This window comes from Mus musculus, chromosome 11 (assembly GCF_000001635.26).
Source record: "Mus musculus strain C57BL/6J chromosome 11, GRCm38.p6 C57BL/6J".
NCBI classification, from domain to species: Eukaryota; Metazoa; Chordata; class Mammalia; order Rodentia; family Muridae; genus Mus; species Mus musculus.
The window spans coordinates 9,363,485-9,390,722 of record NC_000077.6 but is presented as its reverse complement, the minus strand read 5'-3'; the positions used below and the strand labels follow the sequence as shown (position 1 = coordinate 9,390,722).

The 27,238-nt window shown below is 41.0% G+C and overlaps 1 protein-coding gene across 2 annotated transcripts in view; it reads right to left on the bottom strand.

Annotated features, from left to right (window-relative positions):
- Abca13 (ATP-binding cassette, sub-family A (ABC1), member 13) overlaps positions 1-27,238 on the bottom strand; it is a 492,930-nt gene that overhangs the window by 294,149 nt on the left and 171,543 nt on the right. For both annotated transcript variants that reach the window (NM_178259.3, XM_006514706.4), the window contains 2 exons: positions 17,274-17,450; positions 12,203-12,509 (listed from right to left, as the gene is read on the bottom strand). In NM_178259.3, coding sequence (NP_839990.2) covers positions 12,203-12,509; positions 17,274-17,450 — 484 coding nt within the window. The remainder of the gene's footprint in view (positions 1-12,202; positions 12,510-17,273; positions 17,451-27,238) is intronic.

Below are 27,238 nucleotides of genomic sequence, written 5' to 3'. Positions count from 1 at the left end.
GGCTATTGCCAAGGCTATTGGTTGCTCTCAACAACCAGATAGTAAGGACAACACATACATATCTCATCAAACATGGAGAATTGAGCTTGCGCATAACCAGAAGAGTCACCTTACTGACTAACATTACTAGAATGTACTCTGCGTGCTGCCAGAGAAAAAAGGGAGTCATCTATATCCCCAGCTACCAACCCTCCAACCACATTGGGAAGCAGAAGCCTAATTAGCTTTAGCATGATGTGGCCTTTGTGTCACATCATGGAGTTGAGTAGGCCCAAACCTGATTTGGGTGTAGAGTAGCCCCATTTTTGCTTTGCTCTCTGAGATCTGTCTGGGTTGTGGGCAGAGATCTACAGTCCTTCATCTGGCTTGGGAATCTACAAGTGATAAAATGACTCCTAATGAAATAATGCTATAAACATAGGTTACTGCCTCAACACATGTCAAAGACGTTTTTCTTGTAGAAGATTGGAATTAACACAGAGACCCACAAATGGTCAATTTTGAAGCACTCATTCCTAACTGAGGTATCTTTATCAAGGCCCTCCCCTCAATATTCAAGGATCTATGCAGGAGAGGAAATAGACTTTTAAAAGCCAGAGGTGATGGATGGCTCTAAAATGTCTTCCATGCACAGCAGATATTGTGCACATACAAACTCACAGAGACAGTGGCAGTACATTAAAAGCCTGCACAAAGTCAGACTGGGTCCCAGCACTAAGATCAGTTAGCAGACACAAGCTTCAGAGAACAAAGAAGCTATGTGCAGTTCAAACCCACTGGCAAAGGAAGAACCCATTTTCTCCAGTAGAGTCTCCCGAAGCACATTAACTACACTTCAGGGCAGGCTGCATGCCCAGGAGCCCCTGGCCAACACAAAAAGAGCTAAATGGTATTTTTGTAGGTTTTTTTGCCTCATTTTGCTTTGTTAACACTTTTGTTTTGTTTTGTTTTGTTTTGTTTTGTTTTGTTTTGTTTTGTTTTGTTTTGTTTTGTTGTGTTGTGTTGTGTTGTGTTTTGTTTTGTTTTGTTTCGTTTTGTTTTGTTTTGGCTTGGCTTGGCTTGGTGTGGTTTAGTTTGGTTTGATTTTCATTTGGCTTTTTGCTTCCCATTTTTGTGACTTTGTAAGAAGTGTGTGTGTGTGTGTGTGTGTGTGTTTTGCCTTTCTTGTTTTTATTTTTGTCTTTATTGGTTCTAAAGAAAATTAGCTGATAAAAGTTAGGTAGATCGGGAGATAGGGAACATCTGAGAGAAATTAGGGAAAGGAAAACATGACCAAGTTATATTAGATAAAATTTTTTCAATAATTAAAAAAAGAGTAGAAAAGATTACGTTTATGATGAAGGAAAACACAGTTAATTACTAGGAGCAGACCCCAGTAGAGCTAGGCTTGGGTAGGTAAAGAGAGAACTACAGGGTTCGAAAGAAGACCTACTTTGGAAGTGGAGCCCATTTAACAACAAATGTTACTGGACACGTTCTGATGTCTGTCATGTACTACATCTCCAGTCAGACAGCACACATACTGAATTTGTGTTTTGATTTGATGCTCGGTTGTTCAGTGATAGTTATTTGCTTTGTGTAAGAAACCAGAAGAATCCTTAGGCCACATCTCCTATGTTGTTTTTTATCCTGATATCATTTTCTATGAATATAGTCAGGTCAAGTTAATTTTGTTATTGTTATTTCTTTCTAAAGAAAAATCTTTTGTTGTTTGTTTAATTTTTTGGTGGCAGAAGATTAGACTAAAGCTTTAAGAAGAAGAAAAATGTGACATATATGTCCATAGTGTTGTCTTTTGATTTTGTTTTGCAAGAAAAGTTGAACACTTTTAAAAATGAATAAAGGGGAAAAAATCCTGAAAAAGAAGAAAGCACTGATATAATAGCAACCAAAAGTGTATAATTAGGAAAAGAAACATATAATAAAACAGGAGAAACATTTAAGTAGCCACTAAGGCAAAGCAAGTTATAAAAGTCAAGGAAGTTGTCAAAAGAGGAAATGAAAGCTAAGGGTGTAGAATAGAGAACAAAGAAACAACTTCATTATTTCAGATCATTTTCTCTCCAGAATCTTAATAATGTGAAGGAATTCATATTTGAAATTCAAACACTATATTTGTCTACCAACCTGTACACTGGGAAGTAGCTTTTAAGATTACCTTCTGATTCTTGGCCCATGTTAGGACACAGCCTTGGGCGCTATGAGAAAGGCATACAAACTTAAAACTTTAAGTCTTCAAATCTCTGGGGCAGATAAACTTCCTTTATATATATATATACATATACATATACATATACATATACATATACATATACATATACATATACATATACATATACATATACATATACATATACATATACATACATATATATATATCAGCTTCAAGTATTTCTATAGCAACAGAGAATAGACTAATACAATCTGAAGTATTTTTCTCTATCTTACCTGCTCTTGATAATCATTTATTGACAAAGCTAACAATAAAAAAAGAACATAATAAAATCCGAATGACTAAGTCATCTCAGAAAGAGGTTTGGTCTCTTATCAGAAGAGCATGAATCAAACTAATACGCTGTAGCAGCGTTTGTGTATTTACCCCTCCTCTGAAGCCCACAGAAAAGCACTATAAATAGACTTCACACTCTAGAGTTAAACTCTCTCATGCATTTACGCCTATTTTAAAAGATACTCTGATCTTCGCAAGCATCAAATTGTCACCATTTCTTTTCTGCAAGTGGCATCTTATTGATTTACTTTTTAATAACTCTTCTTAACGGTGTGGTATGTACTACCTGCCTGTATTAGCACTGTGCAGAGTTCAAAGAAGAGAAAGTGATGTGGTGAGCATAATGAGTGAATTCCCACTATGAGAAGGAGCCACAGAGAAACCTGCTGCAGTCTTGTCACTCAGGATACAGAAGTTTGACTCAAATGTGAGTTGATGGCCTCATTTCGCACATCACCCTGGATGCTGCCTGTCCATTCTGCTACTTTGCCCATCTCCACCAGATTTACTATTCAGGACCAGCCCTTACCAAGCCTAGAACACAGTGGGCATAATCACCAAGACAAAGGCAGGAATGCCCTTGCATCTTGCCCTCTTACTCTCTTTCTTTCTCCTTCCCACTCCATTCTAGAGTAACAGTGAATAAACTTATATTCAGGTATTTGTAAACTTGCTATATCCTATGGCCCTCCTCAATATGATCACCTTGAGTGGTCTATAGCTTGTGGCCTTGCTGAAGGAGAGGGTAAGTAGAGATTATGTCAGTCCCATGACTCATGTGTGGGCTATAGGTACTGGCAAACTGTGTCAGCAATAAGCAAAGACATTTATTGACATTCTTCCTTCATCTTTCCTTTCATATTTTCCGTAATTCGCTGGGTAAATTCTCAGTGAAAGGCAGATACTATCTGTATCCACTGCTCTCTGAATCTAACACCATGTACAAACATCACACCCACCCTGAATTTCCTCATCATTAAGTAGAAGAACCATCCTACAATGAGAGCATTCCCCTGACAGAGTAAGCTGCCACATGGAGTGTCTGCTCTGCTCAGCATCCTGTGCCTTCATGGACCTGGGCTGTTTTCAAGCATGATGATCTACTATGCACAAACTAATGAGGTCGACAGAAGAGCAATTAGCATGCAATTCAAGAGGAAGAGATGATATTCAAAATTCAAATCACTGGCCTAACTCTCAAGGTCCTGGGATTAGCAAGTGGCAATGCCAAGACAGAAATGTGGCTTTTTAGTCCAATTATTTCTGCATTTCAGTGTGGGAATCTCAGTGGATCCCGGGATCTTAAATGTGATCATAAAAAGCAAGACTTGCCCCCCGGGTTAGTGTATATGCAAAGAGGTGGGTTTTGAGATGCCCCTAGGTCATCACAGTTCCCCTTATGCTACTGTTCTGGAATTTTCCAGTGTGTAGTAACCATTCTCCTTGCCACTCCCAAGTACCTTTCTTCTCCTAATGAGTTAAGAGTGTGTTACCTGGTATACAACCAGTGAGTGAAACCCACATCACATTCATAGTTATATCTCTTCTAAAGCCAAGAAAAATGTGTCGTACTGTAGGCTCAAGAAAAATCTTATTTTTTTTAAACAGAGGAATTTAAGAATAAGTATACTAGTAGATGAGGTCTTCAGGGACAGAGCATGTGGTGTTTCCATGTGAAGTTGTTTGGAAGTTTGCCTGGGAATAGCCTTCATTAAACAGAACTAAGCCATTTATTTCAAGACAACATCTCTGGGCTTTGAGGCACTACACATGCACCAAGTGCTGCTGTGATCACTGAACCATACCACACATGTCCAACCCCACCCACACACACACAAACACACATATCATGCTAGGAAGTGTCAGAAATCACAACTGGCAGGAGAAAAGAGTATCCCAATGACAAATACCTGCACAGGGAAAGCTTAATGAAGAAGCAACTAACAACCCACTAAAGAGCACGAAAATTCCCTTGAGTCTTTTGAGGAGGTAAGCTAAGTGAGTGCTAGTATCATCAGCTCCATCTATACGACTCTTAGAAAATAAATAGCATTGCATAAAGGGAAATGACAGGTTTACGGGAAGCATTACTGTGGTTGCTTTTGCGGGGGGTGGAGGGGAGGAATATGGAGAAACTGAAGATTTTCTGGGTGTTCAGCAAAACACATGCATACTATTTACTCTTCCCCCAAGATGTTTGGGGCATGAGCATGTGACAGTTACATAGTAGAAGAGTTTATTTCTTCTACTTCTGTGACAGGTATTACCATCAACCTGTCTTAGAGCCTCGCAGTGGGAAATGACAGGACCAGGGCAGAGAAGAGTGCTTCCATCAGCCCTGACTTCAGCGTGTCAGGAATGTTGATTCTCGTTGAGAATAAAGCAAGCAGAAAGTAGAGAAGAGCAGTGTCTATGGAAGTGACTTGCAGCAAACACAAGAAGAAACCATCAAAACAGACCAAATGAAAGGCCTGCTAGGGGTCTATATGAACCAATGAGGCAGACACAGGCATTTTCAACTCATCTGTATTGCCTCTCCTTTCTCCATGCTTCCCAAAACATCTGAAAGAGCACATGTATCAACTTCTAGTAGCCACAGCCCAGCCAGACCTGAAAAGGGCAAACTCTCACAATCACCTTGTATTGGGTCCCACCAGAGGGTACTATGGATTGATGGAGTCAAGCAGCAAAAAAGGACCGAATTAACAAATATTCTCTCTATCTAAAGGAATTCTATAGTGTTACTGTGGTTTTCATTTTTCTGAAAATGAGCACCCTGTCTTACTTGTCAAAGGCATACATCAATACTTGAAATCCTGTTTGTTTGTTTGTTTATTAAAACATACTATAGTTTCAATCATGAGACAACCTTAAAAAGTATTTTATGTCCTTTTTTAAGACTATTCTTGTGATAAGTACATATGTGTGGCTTTCATACAACCCCACCTATCCTGTCCATCTCTGCTGTTTCAAATCCCACTTCCTAGCCTATCCCTCTCAAAAACCATGGACTCTATGGACTGATGGCTCAAATGACATGAAAAGAGGAGCATGGACAGAGAGAGAAGGTGCTCAGTGAAGGCTGGAGATTATCAGCTGAAGAAGGTCTGGTCAGGGATGGAAGGCCACCTTTCTACCTGTACCTGAATCTTTCATTTGTTCAAGTCTCTTCTCCCTCAGTTATTCAGACACGATAACCAACCTTCTGTGTAACACATTCCTGGCGCTCCCTTATTAGATTGCTTTTATTGCCATATGGCTTTTAAAAGAAAAACAAAACAAAATAAAATGGATCATCTTCTGCCTTAATTCCTCAGCATCTATTGATCACTCTCTCTTCCCATCTATAACAAAACTCCTGAGGGCTGGGAACCAAGGTTCTAATTCTTTTACAGGCACTTAGAAACCATTTGTCAAAAAAAAAAATGAAAAAACAAAAAATACTGATTCCTAATGTTTCCCCTCAGGTGAGTAGAAGCATCTCAGCCTTCATTTTACATCTGTCCCCTTAACTTTGCGGTCAGACATCTGCTTAACTCTACATGTAGGAAGATTTAGCACTCAGAATACTTGTTTAAGAACTGATGACATGCAACCTCTCTTATCCCATTTCACGGCCGAAGGTACAAAAACAAGAGTAACTGGAGCATCTTACAACCAGTTTTTACTATGCCCCATTCCAGACTCCCCTAAAAGCACCCTGGCATTTCCAGCCTCTATCCTAAAGCAGCAGTCTACTTAAAATCCAAGAGCAGAAAAGGTTCACAGACAGCAAGCACAGCTTTGTTGATGCCAGGATAAGATCACCAGGCAAAAAGAATAACCATTTCATGGGAACTGATTTGTCCCATTAGCAATATGGGCTTCTTTGAGCAACTTGCTCAACCAAACCTTAAGTAATAGTCAACTAGACCATACCTTAGCCAACACTGCCTAATCATACATACCTCTCAATAATTGTCCCTGATCTTCCTCTATTTCATCCTAAAACTTATGTCAGTGCCCCAAAGATATGACTATAATAAAATGCTAATAACCTATTTTCACTGAGTGCCCATTTTGATTAAATCCTTCCCTGATTTTCAGTATTACTATTGCTGACTTACTATGCGCTACATACCTGGACTGAACTCAGGACCTCCTAGCCCAGGACTCTGGTTATAATTCTTTCCTTATACCTGACAGGTAACAACATCAACTGCTCAAACCCATCCACGCTCCCATTCCACCCATATCATCTGCAGCTATACAGATTACTGTGCTAAGCTCCTCGGTCTCCCCTCCTCCTATCATGCCCCTTGGTGCACTCTTCTCTTCTGACTCTACACACACCAGGCCATGCTCATCAAATGGCTTTTCTATTAGCTGGGCCTCTGGTCAGGAATACACCTTCTACCACATTTCTGCTCCCTTCCAAGTTTCTGCTAACATTATCTTCCTAGCATGATACACCCCCACCACGCTGGCTAACGCAGCTCACACTTCTGACCTCCCACCTCACTTCTGCTGAACACCACAGCAGTGATTGTCATTAAAATTCAGTTCACAGTTCCCCCTTATTGCATTTCACACTTCCCTGAACTGTTGGTGCCCCAGAGCAGGGATTTTTTTTCACCTGTTCATTCCACTGACTCACCTCAAACCTAGAGACTGACAAATAGCACATAAATGTCATTGAATACATTAATAAATTCATGAATATGTAACTCATTCAGTGAGCAGCAGGGAACTCCTAAAACTTATTGAACAAGTATGCTTTAGGAGTTTTACTTGGGTGGCTGAGTTCTTGAAAGATCTCAGACTATCTCAGTCACTGCAGACACACTGGGCCTCTAACGTGGGGCATCGTGAAACTAAATGATAAGGAAGGATGCATCATAAGGAGGGTCACCAGGATTTCAATATTCCAGAGAAGGAAAGATGCCTTAGCTGCTTCAAGCAAGTAAAATGACTGGGCCTGAGGAACTGCATAATGGTATCCCAAAGAGCAGCTGGAGAAAAGTGACCTTGTGGCATCAAAGTCACACACAAACATCCACTAAGTCCAGATTTCCAATGGCCAGGTTTCTCATGATCATAAACTCATCTCCAGTGGGTAGAAAGAGTGTGTCTTTGCCTACTATCTTAGTTAGGGTTTTACTGCTGTGAACAGACACCATGACCAATGCAAATCTTATAAAAAACAACATTTAATTGGGGCTGGCTTACAAGTCCAGAGGTTCAGTCCATTATCACCAAGGTGGGAGCATGGCAGTATTCAGGCAGGCATGGTGCAGGCAGAGCTGAGAATTCTACATCTTCATCCAAAGGCTGCTAGTGGAAGACTGACTTCCAGGCAACTAGGGTGAGGATCTTATGCCCACACCCACAGTGACACACCCATTCCAACCAGGTCACACCTATTCCAACAAGGCCACACCTCCAGATAATGCCACTCCCTGGTCCAAGGATATACAAACCATCACATTCCACTCCCTGGTCCCCATAGACTTTTTCAAAAAACATGAGTCTATGGTGGCCATACTTAAACAAGCATAATGCAAAATGCATTTAGTCCAACTTTCAAAGTCCTCATAGTCTATAGTAGTCTCAACAATGTCAAAAGTCCAAAGTTCAAGGTCTCTTCTGAGATTCATTCAACTAATTAACTGTAATCCCCAAAGCAAGGCAGGAAACCAGCTGGGCAAACTCCAATCTCTGCATTTCCATGGCTGATATCAAAGCAGTCTTCAGATCTCCACTCCTTTTTCATCTTTGTTGACTGCAACAAATTGCTTTCTCCTGGGCTGATTCCACTCCCTATTAGCAGCTTTCCTCAGCATGTATCCCATGGCTCTGGCATCTTTAACAGCTTTGAGTCTCCAAGGCAATTTCAATGTTACAGCTTCTTGTTTCAGTGTCTGGGATTCCACTTGATCTTTTGGACTCCTCCTAAGGGCTGGCATCACTTCTACAGCTCTGCCCTCTCTAGCACTCTAAGCTCAGGTTGATCCGATCCACTCCACTACAGCTACTGTTCTTGGTGATCAGCCCATGGTACTGTTATCTCCAATACACTGGGGTGTTCCACTCCAACTAGGCTTCAACAATAGCCTCTCATAGGCTCTCTTCATGGTGCCAATCCTCAAATCCTTTGCATGACCCCTTCAGTCCTGGGCCATCAAATACAGCTGAGGCTATACCTTTTCCAATGGCCTTCCATGACCTCTCACAGTGCCAAGCCTCAGCTGTTCTTCATGACACCTTCATGCCTTCAAAACCAGTACCACCTGGGTGATTCTTATACATTACCAAGTTCAGCTGCAGCACAAGGTACAACCTTGGCTATCTCTGGAACACAGCTTCTTTGTGCTCCCAGAAAACACTTCCCAGAAGATTTCACCTCAGTGATGCTGGTCTCTTCATAATCACTGCTAATTTCTTAGCTCCAGCTAACCAGCATCAATTGTCCCAGTAGTTCCTTCCATTCTTAACTCTAGAGCCAGAGCCACATGGCTGAAGCTGCCGAGTACTGCTGCTGGCAGGAATTAGAACATGACCCATTGTACTATTACATTGTCACTGACTTTCTGTTTTCCAAATCCTCCACTGCCTAAGCTTGGCTATCCTGGATCTTGCTCTGTAGATTGGCCTTGAATACAGAAATCAGCATGCCAGTCTCCTGGGATTAAAGGTGTGTACCACCATGTCTGGATCTAAATTTAGCTGGGTAGGATCTTGCCCCAAGGTCCCACTCCTTTAATCTGTTATCTCCTAGAACACAAGATTTTGCTCCATTTCACTTCCTGGTACTCCTTTAATACTCAAACCATATAATTTATATTTTTCCTTTCTAAGCTTGCTATGCTTGTTCAAACTTCTCTTCATAAGACTTAACCAGAGAACAAAGTCTCTGCTGGGCTTTTTTGAAACTTCCTTTGACAATGCAAAAAATCTGAGTCTCATCACCTTAGTCTCACGCAGACTTTTCAGACAAGGGCAAAAAGTAGCCACATTCTTCACCAAAATACCACAAAAACAGTCTTTATGCCACATACTGAAATTCTTCTCCTTTGAAATCTCTTGGGCCAGGTCAACACAGTTCAAATTACTCCCAGCAACAAAGTCTTCCATACTTCTACTAGGATGATCCATTAAGCCCCATTTAAAGCATTCCAAATCCAAAGTGCAAAAATCCACATTCTTTCAAATAAAAGCATGGTCAGGCCCATCACAGCAATACCCCACTCCTGGTACCAACTTCTGTCTTAGTTAGGGTTTTACTGCTGTGAACAGACACCATGACCAAGGCAAATCTTATAAAAAAACAACATTTAATTGGGACTGGCTTACAAGTCCAGAGGTTCAGTCCATTATCATCAAGGTGGAAGCATGGCAGTTTCCAGGCAGGCATGGCACAGGCATAGCTGAGAGTTCTACATCTTCATTCAAAGGCTGCTAGTGGAAGACTGATTTCCAGGCAACTGGGGTGAGAGTCTTAAGCCCATACCCACAGTGACACACCTATTCCAACCAAGTCACACCTATTCCATCAAGGCCACATCTCCAGTCCAAGGATATACAAACTATCACACCTACCTTCCTCAATGCTTCCTCCACAGCCCTTCCAGATTGCTAAGAAGTAGAAACCAAGGCTGCCTCCATCTTTTCATGAACACATTTGCTAATGTGGGCATCATTATTCTCAGAGAATACTCTGACCAAGGAGGACCATGTCACCTGTGGCTTAGCCTATGAACCAAACTGGAGGTAACATGTATTTTCCCACCGACATACACATTGCCCCCAATTGTATACATAGTGTTCATAACATATTCTGGAAACTAAAGGAGACTATTATATGGGCTTTTAAAAATTCACCTTATTTCTTACATTTTTTTTTAGCATTTGAATTTAAATGGAACATTTGAGCATGACACCTAGCCAATAACAACAGTATTCTTGAATGTAGCTTACTTCCAGTATAAAATACTTTAGAATCATTTTTGAAATGTTGAGATATTCAAAGTAAAAATTAACATTACTTTGAAAAGATAATCTTTCATTTTACAAAAATAAATAAATAAACAAACAAATAAATAAATAAATAAAAGGGGTTTACCTGTCTTATCAACCATTTGCCTAGTATTACCATTCCTGAGGGGAAATGGGTCTCTCTCCCCCCCCCCCATTTCCTGTGTGTGTGTGTCCCTTCCCTTTGATCTCTTCATCACACTAAGATGCCCCAAGACAAACTTAATCAAGCTGCCTTCTGGCCCTATCATCCAGCCTTCATCCTATCACCATAACACATGCATCTCATAATAGCACCACCATCAACAATGTACTGATGAGCTGTAATGGATGAGCCATGTCTCCATGCAAAAAGGAGGGGACAAAAAAAATCAACTCTTTTGTTCTCATAGAGGGGCCACCAATCAGCTGGAGACAAAGCCTGACTTCAGAGGTCAGAGGTACAGCACCCATCATCATGTGCAGGTTCATTGAAAGATCTGTTCTCAGGACTAGCCTCACTGCAATTATCCCTTAATAATACTCTGCTCATCCACTCAATTCCTTCTTTGTTTTAAAAGGAGCCAGTAATAATCCCATCAGAGACAGTGTGCAGGGAGAGCAAAAGACCCATGCCTTTTGTTACCCAGGTCAGATGCAGGAACAGGTGCTTATGAGAACAGCACCCATCATGAGGAAGGCAGGAAGCAAGGCTGTTGCTGCAGCCTCTGGTAGGGTAATTCAACCTCTTTAGAACACTTTGTGGTCTGACTACACTCAGGTGTGCTTGAAAATGGTTGACTTCACTGAGCCTCAGCACACCAGAGCCTTTGCTCTGGCTACAAAGCATTCCCTGCCTGGCTTACCTCATCAGCTGATTCAGCTTTAAATAGTACTTCCTGATATATCCAGCGATTTTGCCAAATCACACAATTTAACTACACACACACCCAGATTGCTAGCAGTAGACATAAGACAGAGGACTCGTGCAACTCTTAACCATCCTAAATGGTACAAAGCACCCAACCTTTTTTTTTTTTTTTTTTTTTAAAGGCCAAAGAAAGAATCGGCTTCCTCAGGTGTAAAACGGTGGAACTGAGAACCAAACTTTCATCGTCCTCCTGACAATGTTCATCAAGTGTATTCTGACTTGTTGACAGCTATAGAAGTCTGACAGTCAGGTTTAAAACTACACTTAGCTGCATTAAGTGGCCTCTGAATTTCTACAGTGCATTATTTGCAGAAATCCTCCCCAGATATACCAAATCAACAAAGAAAGTAGGAGAAACACACATAGACTATTTGATTACAATCCTATATGTGTTAAATCATCCCAACCCTACTACCTGCCTACACTCACATAGATTCCCTCCACTCACATAGATTCTGTGGAATATAGGGCGCAAAGTTAACTCATGCTTTGCTTGGAGAAATTTCTGGTTGAAGATTTTCTTTCTGTGGAAATAGTTATATAGTTGAAACAGGATAGACTATAGCTCAGTCATTGCATTCTGCACAAACAATTTAAGGAGAGAGAGAGAGAGGAATCTTAAGAAATTAGAAACAGACATTATAAATTGTACTTTCCAATGGCAATAAAGAAGATCAAAGTTTTTTTTCTTTACTCTGTTTTCTAAATGCAGAATTTCTCTACTGGTATGTAGATACTAGAGGAAAACATGGGTAAACACAGATACTCACAAGTCACTGGTATGGCATGGGTAGGGTGCTGCCTGTGCCTGTGTGGTTGGCTCCAGGGATTCCTGCCCAGTCTGTACCACAATGATGGCTCTCTCAATCATGTCTTGAAGTGGGACAAAAATGTAGTTATATTTGAATCCGCCGGCTGGTAGATTCTGAGGATGAAACTTCCAGGAAGGATTTTTTATCATGTCTGTCCTCATGCTGTATAAGACATTGGTCCGGATTGTATATGTGACGTGGGGTGGCAATTTGTGAGGTGCTGATCTAATGTGTCTATGTCTCAAGGAACTGTTGAATATAATACCTGGTAACAGGAAAGAAAAAGATGTCATACAACTCATAGATGTGACACACAGAATGGACAAGAATCTGAGCAGGGCCTGGAATTCTGCATAGTCTTCCACTCCTGTAGTAGGTGAATGCAAGCCCAGGGAGGCAAGCAAACAGGCTACTCTGAGCCATAGGTAATTGAAGCAAGAGCCTGTAATTCACAGTTCAAGGCACCTTCCCAGTTTACAAAAGAAAGTGTGGTGTTATCACAAACAAAAAGACTTTTTTCATTTCACATTTTGAATAGACTTGAAAATTTACTTAGAGTAGATTAGATAATCAGGCATTGTCACCCTGGGATGACAAATCCAGCTGGCTGCACAGAATATGTATCTTTGGGTACTTATCACTTGTAGCTTAAAAGAAAGACGCTGCTCTCTGCTACAAAGATAATCTGTATTAAATGCAGAAAGATTATTATAAGCTGAGTTATGTTCCCTCAAAATTCAAACCCCTGGAGGTCAGAATGTGCTCATCTTAGGAGAAAGAATCATGTGTGTGTGTGTGTGTGTGTGTGTGTGTGTGTGTGTGTGTGTGTGTGTTTAATATATGTCTTTGTGTGTGTGTGTGTGTGTGTGTGTCTGTATCTGTGTGTGTGTGTTTATGTGAATGTGTGTATATGACTTGTTAATATATGTCATGGGTGCTGTGTGGATATGTAAGCTTAATGTATGTCTTTGTATATGTGTGTATAAGATTGTCTGTGTGTCAAAGAATAAACAGGCTGAGAAAGAAATTAGGGAAACAACACCCTTCTCAATGGACACAAATAATATAAAATATCTTGGTGTGACTCTAACTAAGGAAGTGAAAGATCTGTATGATAAGAACTTCAAGTCTCTGAAGAAAGAAATTAAAGATCTCAGAAGATGGAAAGATCTCCCATGCTCATGGATTGGCAAGATCAACATTGTAAAAATGGCTATCTTGCCAAAAGCAATCTAGAGATTCAAAGCAATCCCCATCAAAATTCCAACTCAATTCTTCAAATAACTAGAAAGAGCAATCTGCAAATTCATCTGGAATAACAAAAAACCTAGGATAGCAATAACTCTTCTCAAGGATAAAAGAACCTCTGGTGGAATCACCATGCCTGACCTAAAGCTTTACTACAGAGCAATTGTGATAAAAATTGCATGGTACTGGTATAGTGACAGACAAGTAGACCAATGGAATAGAATTGAAGACCCAGAAATGAACCCACACACCTATGGTCACTTGATCTTTGACAAGGGAGCTAAAACCATCCAGTGGAAGAAAGACAGCATTTTCAACAAATGGTGCTGGCACAACTGGTGGTTATCATGTAGAAGAATATGAATCAATCCATTCCTATCTCCTTGTACTAAGGTCAAATCTAAGTGGATCAAGGAACTTCACATAAAACCAGAGACACTGAACTTATAGAGGAGAAAGTGGGGAAAAGCCTCAAAGATATGGGCACAGGGGAAAAATTCCTGAATAGAACAGCAATGACTTGTGCTGTAAGATCGAGAATTGATAAATGGGACCTCATGAAACTGCAAAGCTTCTGCAAGGCAAAAGACACCGTCAATAAGACAAAAAGGCCATCAACAGATTGGGAGAGGATCTTTACCTATCCTAAATCAGATAGGGGACTAATATCCAATATATATAAAGAACTCAAGAAGGTGGACTCCAGGAAATCAAATAACCCCACTAAAAAATGGGGCTCAGAGCTAAACAAAGAATTCTCACCTGTGGAATACCGAATGGCTGAGAAGCACCTGAAAAAATGTTCAGCATCCTAAATCATCAGAGAAATGCAAATCAAAACAACCCTGAGATTCCATCTCACACCAGTCAGAATGTCTAAGATCAAAAATTCAGGTGACAGCAGATGCTGGTGAGGATGTGGAGAAAGAGGAACACTCCTCTATTGTTGGTGGGATTGCAGGCTTGTACAACCACTCTGGAAATCAGTCTGGCAGTTCCTCCGAAAATTGGACATAGTACTACCGGAGGATCCCGCAATACCTCTTCTGGGCATATATCCAGAAGATGTCCCAACCGGTAAGAAGGATACATGCTCCCCTATGTTCATAGCAGCCTTATTTATAGTAGCCAGAAGCTGGAAAGAACCCAGATGCCCCTCAACAGAGGAATGGATACCAAAAAAAATGTGGTACATTTACACAATGGAGTACTACTCAGCTATTAAAAGGAATGAATTTATGAAATTCCTAGGCAAATGGTTGGACCTGGGGGGCATCATCCTGAGTGAGGTAACACAATCACAAAAGAACTCAAATGATATGTACTCACTGATAAGTGGATATTAGCCCAGAAACTTAGTATACCTGAGATATAAGATACAATTTGCAAAACACATGAAACTCAAGAAGAACGAAGACCAAAGTGTGGACACTTTGCCCCTTCTTAGAATTGGGAACAATCACCCATGGAAGGAGTTACAGAGACAAAGTTTGGAGCTGAGACAAAAGGATGGACCATCTAGAGACTGCCATATCCAGGGACCCATCCCATAATTAGCCTCCAAACGATGACACCATTGCATACACTAGCAAGATTTTGCTGAAAGGACCCTGATATAGCTGTCTCTTGTGAGACTAGGCCGGGGCCTAGCAAACACATAAGTGGATGCTCACAGTCAGCTATTGGATGGAGCACAGGGCCCCCAATGGAGGAGCTAGAGAAAGTACCCAAGGAGCTAAAGAGATCTGCAACCCTGTAGGTACAACAACATTATGAACTAACCAGTACCCCGGAGCTCTTGACTCTAGCTGCATATGTATCAAAAGATGGCCTAGTCGGCCATCACTGGAAAGAGAGGCCCATTGGACATGCAAACTTTATATGCCCCAGTACAGGGGAATGCCAGGGCCAAAAAGTGGGAATGGGTGGATAGGGGAATCTGGGGGAGGGCATGGGGGGACTTTTGGGCTAGCATTGGAAATGTAATTGAGGAAAATACGTAATAATAATAAAAAAAGGAATTTCTTACCCACAACAGGAAAAAAAAAAAAAAAGATTGTCTGTGTGTATATCTGGTTACCAAATGTATTTATGTGTGCCTGTGTGTTACTGTTTGTGTGTGTCTGATTACTGTATGTATTTGTATGTATGCATTCATGCATGTGTGTGTGTGTGTGTGTGTGTGTGTGTGTGTGTGTGTGTGTGCGCGCATGTACATTCATGTGGAGGCCAAAGGGAACATCAGGCGTCTTTTTCCACTATCCCTCTCCTAAGCCATTGAGACATGGTCTCTCTCTGAACCTGGAACTAGTCTGGTAGTCAAAAGGCCTCAGCAACACTATCTTTGCAGCCACAATACTGGACTTGCTCTTATATATGTAGCCACAGCTTGTCTCTTTGTTTGTTTGTTTGTTTGTTTGTTTGTTTGTTTGTAACCTCCCCCAAGCCTGAAGCAGGCTGAGCCAGACCTTGACCTTTTCTGCCACTAAGGAGATTACCTAAAATGGAGCCTTCCTAGATCACTCTATTGTTCAGCCACTGTTGCTGTTCCTCTTCAAAATACTGCTACCTGCTGGGAGCTATTCTGGAGACCACACCCTATCCTGCACTTGCAGCTGGTTCCAGGCTCCAAGGATGAATTGGCGGGAATGCCCCCCCCCCATAAGCGCATTTGCCATAAAACAGTTGAGCCTTGATCAGGAACCTTGTCTTGGCTCCATTTATCTCTCGTCTGCCTAGTTCCCCTCTCTTTTCAGCCCCGGTTTGCCTCCCAGGTGAAACCCAGTTCATGTGAGCCATGGGTCGGTTTCCAACATTTGTTTGTTTTAATACTGGTACTGTGGATTTGAACTTAAATCCTCAAGCTTGCACAACAATCTTTTATCTACAGAGCTATCCTTTTCCCACCCAGGAAAATTATACCTTGAAATATATTGTCATGTTAAAAAGATGCTGGCAGAGTAGGCCTTAATTCAACATGATTGTATCCTATGAAAAGGGATCATTTGGCAGATATATGCATAGATTATATAAAGAAATTTCAGGAGGAAACATGCATCAATAAGCCAATACACACCCACAGAAGATCCTAACAGCCATCCAAGGAAACCAGTGGATACCTTGATTTTAGACTTCTAGTCTGCAGAACTATAATGTAACAAGTGTCTGCTGGGTTTCCAGGCTGAACTTGGTAGTGGTTTGCTACAGGATTCCTGCATCCCTAGCAAACTTATCTCAAACCCCAATAAACTCTCTGGAGTTGGACATATGGTCTAGCAATGATGCATGTACTGAATTTGCACAAGGTCCTACCTTAAATCACACAGCAACAAAATAATCACATGTTTGCTCAAAACGAATATAAGGATGCATCACATTTATGCTGGCTAGGTGAGCAACTGATAATGGAATCTAACTGGCCATTGTCTTATTTTCTTTACTGCTTCAGAGCATCAAGATACTGTGATTAAAAAAAAAAAAGTGACGGAGGAAATTTGAGTACAGTGCTTCTCATGTGAGATTTCACCATAAAATGAAGTGAAAACAGTAAAGTCAGACATAGCAGGTAGTGGTGCCTTGGGATTTGGAACAGTTGCCTGTCATTACAGCATTGGGAGCTTCTACTCACTAGCTCAGTGCATATACCTCTGTTCCATTTTATGATTTATCCAGAAGACTTCTTCCCAGGTCAACTTAAGATGCACTAAGGGAAATGAGAAAAAAATGACCACCTATCAGAGCTCTTGTGCTAGTGAGCACATTTTTTCTGCCAAGTACTTACTGGCCAAGAAACTATTCTGCTGCATGAGTTCATGTGCCTTGGTCTCCAGGGTGTCAACAGTCTCCACTGCCTGGAATCGGTCCAACACCACACAGGAAGAGAGATTGGCCAACATACCACCCAAGAACCGGAAGTGTCCAGCTTCCACGTGGTTAAACATCTTATCTAACATCCGTCCTGGAAAGAGCAAACAAATTAGAACAAATCAACTTCTCTTTCACTCCAGTGCTCCAGTGGGTATCGTACAAATAAATATAAAAATGAATATGTTTGTTCATTTTAGAAGAACCTAAAAGATACCAGTTTTATTCATACACAGAATGAACTATTAGCCAACAGCAAACTCTCTATTATGCATTTGTGTGTAAATGTGTGTGTATGTGTATGTGTGTGTATATGTGTGTATATATAGTTGTGATGATATATCAAATGGGAAAAAAATAAGTTACTGATGGCCATGAATGCTCTTAAATAATCCACAGATGAATTTTTGATGGCTCTAGTTGACAAATGTCAAAAGTGGAGGATGGGTATTTGCAGGAAGTCAGCAAGGAATGCCCTTTGCCCTGGGCTTTTCCTGCATGACCTTTCTTCTACTTCCTGCTACTATTATTTAAGCAGTTGGGGTGTTAAGGGGTATTAAGCCATACCCCTCTATACAAGATGACTGACACCTCTGAAACTCTAAGCCAACGGAACCATTCCTCCATTCGGATGTTTACATGACATTTTCTTACAACAACCAAACTTTGATGATGTTTTAACCTCTAAGTATAAAAATGTCATTAATGTTTAAATAGAGCTAAAAAATGTTGCAGGAATTATAAAAACAAGGTTCTCTTAATTGTATAATTGAGTAATAACCCTCAGGCCTAAAAGACCACAGAGGGAATTACTTCCATTGATCTACCTGTCTGCCACTGTACCAATACAATGCAGTTTTTATTACAATTGCTCTGTAGTGTACTACAGAGCTTGAGGTCAGGTATAGTGATTCCACCAGAAGATCTTTTATTGTTGAGAATAGTTATCACTATTCTAGGTTTTTTATTATTCCAGATGAATTTGCAAATTGTTCTTTCTAACTATGAGAAGAAATGAGTTAGAATTTTGATGGGGATTGCACTGAATCTGTAGATTGGTTTTGGCAACATGGCCATTTTTACTATATCGATCCTGCCCATCCATGAGCATGGGCGATCTTTCCATTTTCTGAAATCTTCTTCAATTTCTTTCTTCAAAGACTAGAAGCTCTTATCGTACAGATATTTCACTTGCTTAGTTCAAGACACACCAAGGTATTTTATATTATTTGTAACTATTATGAAGGGTGTTGTTTACCTAATTTCTTTCTCAGTCTGTTTATCCTTTCTGTAGAGGAAGGCCACTGATTTGTTTGAGTTAATTTTATATCCAGCTACTTTGCTGCAGTTGTTTACCAGGTTTAGGAGTTCTCTGATGGAATTTTTGGAGTCACTTAAGTATACTATCATATCATCTGAAAATAGTGATATTTTGACTTCTTCCTTTCCAATTTGTATGCCTTTGATCTCCTTTTGTTGTCTAAGTGCTCTGGCTAGGACTTCAAGTACTATATTGAATAGGTAGTGAAAAACATGCTCCACTAAGTTTATAGCAGCCTCATTTATAATAGCCAGAAGCTGGAAAGAACCCAGATGTCCCTCAACAGAGGAATGGATACAGAAAATATGGAACATTTACACAATGGAGTACTACTCAGCTATTAAAAACAATGAATTTATGAAATTCTTAGGCAAATGGATGGATCTAGAGGATATCATCCTGAGTGAGGTAACACAATCACAAAAGAACACACATAATATGTACTCACTGATAAGTGGATATTAGCTCAGAAGCTCAGAATACCCAAGATACAATTCACAGACCACATGAAGCTCAAGAAGAAGGAAGTCCAAGTGTGGATACTTCGATCCTTCTTAGAAGGGGGAACAAAACATCCATGGAAGGAGTTACAGAGACAAAGTGTGGACTAGAGACTGAAGGAATGACCATCCAGAGATTGGCCCCCCTGGAGATCCATCCCATATACAATCACCAAACCCAGACACTACTGTGGATGTCAATAAGTGCTTGCTCACAGGAGCCTGATATAGCTGTCTCCTTAAAGGCTCTGCCAGTACCTGACAAGTACAGAAGTGGATGCTCACAGCCATCCATTGAACTGAGCGTAGGGTCCTCAATGAAGAAGCTAGAGAGAGTAGCCAAGGAGCTGAAGGGTTTTGCAGCCCAGAGGAGGAACAACAATATGAACTAACCAGTACTTAGAGTTCCCAGGGAATAAACTACCAACCAAAGAGTTCACATTGTGGGACTCATAGCATATGTAGTAGAGGATGGCCTAGTTAGACATCAGTGGGAGGAGAGACACTTAGTCCTTTGAAGGCTCTATGCTCCAGTGTAGGGGAATGCCAGGGCCAGGAAGCAGGAGTAGGTGGGTTGGTGAGCAGGGGGAGGGAAGAAGGGGATAGGGATAGGGAGTTTTGGAGGGGAAAATAGAAAAGGGGATAACATTTGAAATGTAAATAAAGAAAATATCCATGTCTTAGTCAGGGTTTCTATTCCTGCACAAACATCATGACCAAGAAACAAGTTGGGGAGGAAAGGGTTTATTCGGCTTACACTTCCATACTGCTGTTCATCACCAAAGGAAGTCAGGACTGGAACTCAAGGAGATCCGAAAGCAGGAGCTGATGCAGAGGCCATGGAGGGATGTTCTTTACTGGCTTGCCTCCCCTGGCTTACTCAGCCTGCTCTCTTATAGAACCCAAGTCTACCAGCTCAGAGATGGTCCCACCCATTACTACTATACCCAGCAAAACTCTCAATTACCATAGATGGAAAAACCAAAGTATCCCATGACAAAACCAAATTCACACAATATCTTTCCACAAATCCATCCCTTCAAAGAATAATAAAGGGAAAACGCCCACAGAAGCTTTGCAATTTTATGAGGTCCCATTTGTTGATTCTTGATCTTATAGCACAGGCCATTGCTGTTCTGTTTAGGAATTTTTCCCCTGTGCCCATATCTTCGAGGGTTTTCCCCACTTTCTCTTCTATAATTTTCAGGGTCTCTTGTTTTATGTGGAGTTCTTTGATCCACGTAGACTTGAGCTTTGTACAAGGAGAAAAGAATGGATCAATTCTTGTTTTGTTTGTTTGGTTGGTTTTTGTTTTTTGTTTTGTTTTTTCGAGACAGGGTTTCTCTGTGTATCTCTGGCTGTTCTGGAACTCACTTTGTAGACCAGGCTGGCCTCGAACTCAGAAATCCACCTGCCTCTGTCTCCCAAGTGCTGGGATTAAAGGCGTGCGCCACCACTGCCCGGCTGAATGGATCAATTCCTATTCTTCTATATGATAACTGCCAGTTGTGCCAGCACCATTTGTTGAAAATGCTCTCTTTTTTCCACTGGACATTTTTAGCTCCCTTAAGAAGTACCTTGATATGCAATCACTGATGAGTAGATATTACCCCAGAAACCTAGATACCCAAAATACAACTTCTAAAACACGAGAAAATCAAGAAGGGAGAGCAACGCATGGATACTTCATTCCTCCCTAGAATAGGGGATAAAATATCCATGGAAGGAATTGCAGAGACAAAGTTTGGAGCTAAGATGAAGGATGGACCATACAGAGACTGGCCCACCCAGGGGTCCATCCCCATAGTCAGCCACCAAACGTAGACACTATTGCATATGGCAGCAAGATTTTGCTGAAGGGACCCTGATATAGCTGTCTCCCATGAGGCTTTGCCAGTGCCTGGCAAATACAGAAGTGGATGTTCACAGTCATCTATAGGATGGAACCCAGGGCCCCCAATATAAGAGCTAGAGAATGGACCCAAGAGCTGAAGGGGTCTGCAACCCTATAGGTGAAACAACAATATGAACTAATCAGTACCCCCAGAGATCATGTCTCTAGCTGCATATGTAGCAGAAGATGGCCTACTTGGCCACCATTGAGACAGGAGGCCCCTTGGTCTAGCAAACTTTACATGACTCAGTACAGGGGAATGCCAGGGCCAAGAAGTGGGAGTGAGTGGTTAGGGGAGCAGGGTGGGGGAGGGTATAGGGGAATTTTGGGATAGCATTTGAAATGTAAATGAGGAAAATATCTAATAACAATGTGGGGGAAAATATAAATAAATAATAAATAAATAAAGAAGAAGAAACTCCAACACAAGGAGGGAAGGAAACACAAGGAAGGAACAAACTCCAGCCAGAGACAGCTAGAACATCTAACACCAGATATTACCAGATAGGGAAAGGCAAATGTAAACATTTTGCTAACAGAAAACAAGAACACTCGGCATCATCAGAACACAGTATTCCCACCAAATTGAGTCCTGGATACCCCAACACACCCGAAAAGCAATTTTCAGATTTAAAGTCATATCTCATGATGCTGGGTAGAGGATTTTAAGAAGGGCATTAATAACTCACTTAAAGGAATACAAGAGAACTAGAGAAAGCAAGAAAGTAATCCTTCAACAAACCTAGAAGAAGACAGCCACAGGAGCAGAATCCCAAATCTAACAACAAAAATAACAGGAAGCAACAATTACTTTTCTTTAATATCTCTTAATTTCAATGGACTCAATTCCCCAAATAAAAACACATAGACTAGCAGACTGGTTACATAAACAGGACCCAACATTTTGCTGCATACAGGAAACCCGCCTCACACAAAAAGGCACTACCTAAGAGTAAAAGACTGGAAAACAATTTTCCAAGCAAATGGTCCGAAGAAACGACATCCAACTCAAAGTTATCAAAAAAGACAAGGAGGAGCACGTCATACTCATCAAAGTTAAATCTTCCAAGATGAACTCTCAATTCTGAATACCTATGCTGCAAATGCAAGGGCAGCCACATTCATTAAAGAAACTTTAGCAAAGCTCAAATCATACATTGCACCTCACACATTAAAGAAACTTTAGTATAGCTCAAATCATACATTGCACCTCACACAATAATAGTGGGAGACTTAAACACCCCACTCTCATCAATGGACAGATCCTGGAAATAGAAACTAAACAGAGACACATTGAAACTAACAGAAGTTATGAAACAAATGGATTTAACAGATAACAACTGAATATTTTATCCTAAAACAAAAGGATATACCTTTTTCTCAGCACCTCATGGTACCTTCTCCAAAACTGACCATATAATTGGTCAGAAAACAGGCCTCACAGATGCAATAATATTAAAATTATCCCATGCATCCTATCAGATCACCATGGACTAAGGCTGATCTTCAATAACAACATAAATAATAGAAAGCCAACATTCACGTGGAAGCTGAACAACACACTCTCCTCAATGATACCTTGGTCAAGGAAGAAATAAAGAAAGAAATTAAAGACTTTTTAAACTTTAATGAAAATGAAGCCACAGCATACCCAAACTGATGGGACACAATGAAAGCATACCTAAGAGGAAAACTCATAGCTCTTAGTGTGGCCAAAAAGAAACTAAAGACAGCATACAATAGCAGCTTGACAGCACACCTAACAGCTCTAGAAGGAAAAGAAGCAAATTTATCCAAGAGGAGTAGATGGCAGGAAATAATCAAACTTAGGGCTGAAATCAACCAAGTGGAAACAAAAAGAACTATTCAAAGAATCAACCAAAGCATGAGCTGGTTCTTTGAGAAAATCAACAAGATAGATAAACCCTTAGCCAGACTAACTAGAGGGCACAGGGACAGTATCCTAATTATCAAAATCAAAAATTAAAAAAGGAGACATAAAAACAGAACCTGAGGAAATCCAAAACATCATCAGATCCTACTACAAAAGGCTATACTCAACAAAACCTGAAAACATGGATGAAATGGACAATTTCCTAGACAGATGCCAGGTACCAAAGTTTAGTCAGGATCATATTAATGATTTAAACAGTCCCATTTCCCCTAAAGAAATAGAAGCAGTCATTAATAGTCTCCCAACCAAAAAGACCACAACACCAGAAGGGTTTAGTGCAGAGTTCTATCAGACCTTCAAATAAGACCTAAATCCAACTCTCCTCAAACTATTCCACAAAATAGAAACAGAAGGTACTCTACCCAATTTATTCTATGAAGCCACAATTACTCTGATACCTAAGTCACACAAAGATCCAACAAAGAAAGAATACTTCAGACCAGTTTCCCTTATGAATATCCATGCAAAATATTCAGTAAAATTCTCACTAAGCAAATCCAAGAACACATCAAAACAATCATCCATCATGACCAAGTAGGCTTCATTCCAGAGATGCAGGGATGGTTTAATATACAGAAATCCATCAAAGTAATCCACTATATAAATAAACTCAAAGACAAAAATCACATGATCATCTCGTTAGATGCTGTAAAAGTATTTGACAAAATCTAACACCCTTTCATGATAAAAGTCTTGAAAAGATCAGGAATTCAAGGCCTATACCTAAACATAATAAAAGCAATATACAGCAAACCAGTAGCCAACATCAAAATAAATGGAGAGTAGCTGGAATCAATCCCACTAAAATGAGGGACTAGACAAGGCTGCCAACTTTCTTCCTACCTATTCAATATAGTCTTGAAGTCCTAGCCTGAGCAATTAGACAACAGAAGGAGATCAAGGGGATACAAACTGGAAAGGAAGAAGTCAGAATATTACTATTTGCAAATGATATGATAGTATATATAAGTGACTCTAAAAATTCCACCAGAGAACTCCTAAACCTAATAAACAGCTTCAGTGAAGTAGCTAGATATAACATTAACTCAAACAAATCAATGGCCTTTCTCTACACAAAGGATAAACATGTTAAGAAAGAAATTAGGGAAACAACACCATTCACAATAGTCACAAATAATATAAAATACCTTGGTGTGACTATAACTAGGGAAATGAAAGAACTTCAAGTCTCTAATGAAAGAAATGGAAGAAGATCACAGAAGATGGAAAGATCTCCCATGCTCATGGATTGGCAGAATTAATATAGTAAAAATGGCTATCTTGCCAAAAGCAATCTATAGATTCAATGAAATCCCCATCAAAATTCCAACTCAATTCTTTACTGAGTTAGAAAGGGCAACTTGGAAATTCATCTGGAAAAAAACAAAAAACCTAGGATAGCAAAAACTCTTCTCAATGATAAAAGAACCTCTGTTGGAATCACCATGCCTGACCTCAAGCTGTACTACAGAGCAATTATGGAAAAACTGCACGGTACTGGTACAACAACAGACAAGTAGATCAATTGAATAGAACTGAAGACCCAGAAATGAACCCACACACTTATGGTCACTTCATCTTTGACAAAGGAACTAAAACCATCCAGTGGAAAAAAGACAGCATTTTCAACAAATAGTGCTGGCTCAACTTGGTAGTTATCATGTAGAAGAATGCAAAATGATCCATTCTTATCTCCTTGTATATAACTCAAGTCTAAGTGTATCAAGGAACTCCATATAAAACCAGAGACACTAAAACTTATAGAGGAGAAAGTGGGGGAAAGCCTTGAAGATATGGGCACAGGGGAAAAATTCCTGAACTGAACAACAATGGCTTGTGCTGTAAGATCGAGAATCAACAAATGAGACCTCATAAAATTGCAAAGCTTCGGTAAGGCAAAAGACACTGTCAATAAAACAAAAAAGCCACCGACAGATTGGGAAAGTATCTTTACCAATCCTGAATCTGATTGGGGACTAATATCCAATATACACAAATAACTCAAAATCTGGACTCCAGAAAATCAAATCCCCCCATTATTAAATGGGATACAGAGTTAAACAAAGAAAGCTCAACTGAAGAATACTGAATGGCTGAGAAGCACCTGAAAAAAAAAATGTTCATCATCCTTAATCATCAGGGAAATGCAAATCAAAGCAACACTGAGAGTCCACCTCACATCCATCAGAAAGGCTAAGATCAAAAACTCAGGTGACTGAGACTGCTGTACATAGGGAAGCAGGCTACCCGGGCCTGATCTGGGGCACAAGTCCCTTCCGCTCGACTCAAGCCCCGGGCTACCTTGCCAGCAGAGTCGTGCCCAACACCCGCAAGGGCCCACACGGGACTCCCCACGGGATCCTAAGACCTCTGGTGAGTGGAACACAGCGCCTGCCCCAATCCAATCACGCAGAACCTGAGACTGCGGTACATAGGGAAGCAGGCTACCCAGGCCTGATCTGGGGCACAAGTCCCTTCCGCTCGACTCGAGCCCCGGGCTACCTTGCCAGCAGAGTTGTGCCCAACACCCACAAGGGCCCACACGGGACTCCCCACGGGATCCTAAGACCTCTGGTGAGTGGAACACAGCGCCTGCCCCAATCCAATCACGCAGAACCTGAGACTGCGGTACATAGGGAAGCAGGCTACCCAGGCCTGATCTGGGGCACAAGTCCCTTCCGCTCGACTCGAGCCCCGGGCTACCTTGCCAGCAGAGTCTTGCCCAACACCCGTAAGGGCCCACACGGGACCCCACACGGGATCCTAAGACCTCTGGTGAGTGGAACACAGAGCCTGCCCCAATCCAATCGCGCAGAACCTGAGACTGCGGTACATAGGGAAGCAGGCTACCCGGGCCTGATCTGGGGCACAAGTCCCTTCCGCTCGACTCGAGCCCCGGGCTACCTTGCCAGCAGAGACGCCTGACACCCGCAAGGGCCCACACAGGATTCCACACGGGATCCTAAGACCTCTAGTGAGTGGAACACAACTTCTGCCAGGAGTCTGGTTCGAACACCAGATATCTGGGTACCTGCCCTGCAAGAAGAGAGCTTGCCTGCAGAGAATACTCTGCCCACTGAAACTAAGGAGAGTGCTACCCTCCAGGTCTGCTTATAGAGGCTAACAGAGTCACCTGAAGAACAAGCTCTTAACAGTGACAACTAAAACAGCTAGCTTCAGAGATTACCAGATGGTGAAAGGCAAACGTAAGAATCCTACTAACAGAAATCAAGACCACTCACCATCATCAGAACGCAGCACTCCCACCCCACCTAGTCCTGGGCACCCCAACACAACCGAAAATCTAGACCCAGATTTAAAAACATTTCTCATGATGATGATAGAGGACATCAAGAAGGACTTTCATAAGTCACTTAAAGAATTACAGGAGAGCACTGCTAAAGAGTTACAGGCCCTTAAAAAAAAGCAGGAAAACACAGCCAAACAGGTAGAAATCATTAAAGAAAAACAGGAAAACACATCCAAACAGGTGATGGAAATGAACAAAACCATACTAGAACTAAAAGGGGAAGTAGACACAATAAAGAAAACCCAAAGCGAGGCAACGCTGGAGATAGAAACCCTAGGAAAGAGATCTGGAACCATAGATGCGAGCATCAGCAACATAATACAAGAGATGGAAGAGAGAATCTCAGGTGCAGAAGATTCCATAGAGAACATCGACACAACAGTCAAAGAAAATACAAAATGCAAATGGATCCTAACTCAAAACATCCAGGTAATCCAGGACACAATGAGAAGACCAAACCTACGGATAATAGGAATTGATGAGAATGAAGATTTTCAACTTAAAGGGCCAGCTAATATCTTCAACAAAATAATAGAAGAAAACTTCCCAAACATAAAAAAAGAGATGCCCATGATCATACAAGAAGCCTACAGAACTCCAAATAGACTGGACCAGAAAAGAAATTCCTCCCAACACATAATAATCAGAACAACAAATGCACTAAATAAAGATAGAATATTAAAAGCAGTAAGGGAGAAAGGTCAAGTAACATATAAAGGAAGGCCTATCAGAATTACACCAGACTTTTCACCAGAGACTATGAAAGCCAGAAGAGCCTGGACAGATGTTATACAGACACTAAGAGAACACAAATGCCAGCCCAGGCTACTATACCCGGCCAAACTCTCAATTACCATAGATGGAGAAACCAAAGTATTCCACGACAAAAACAAATTCACACAA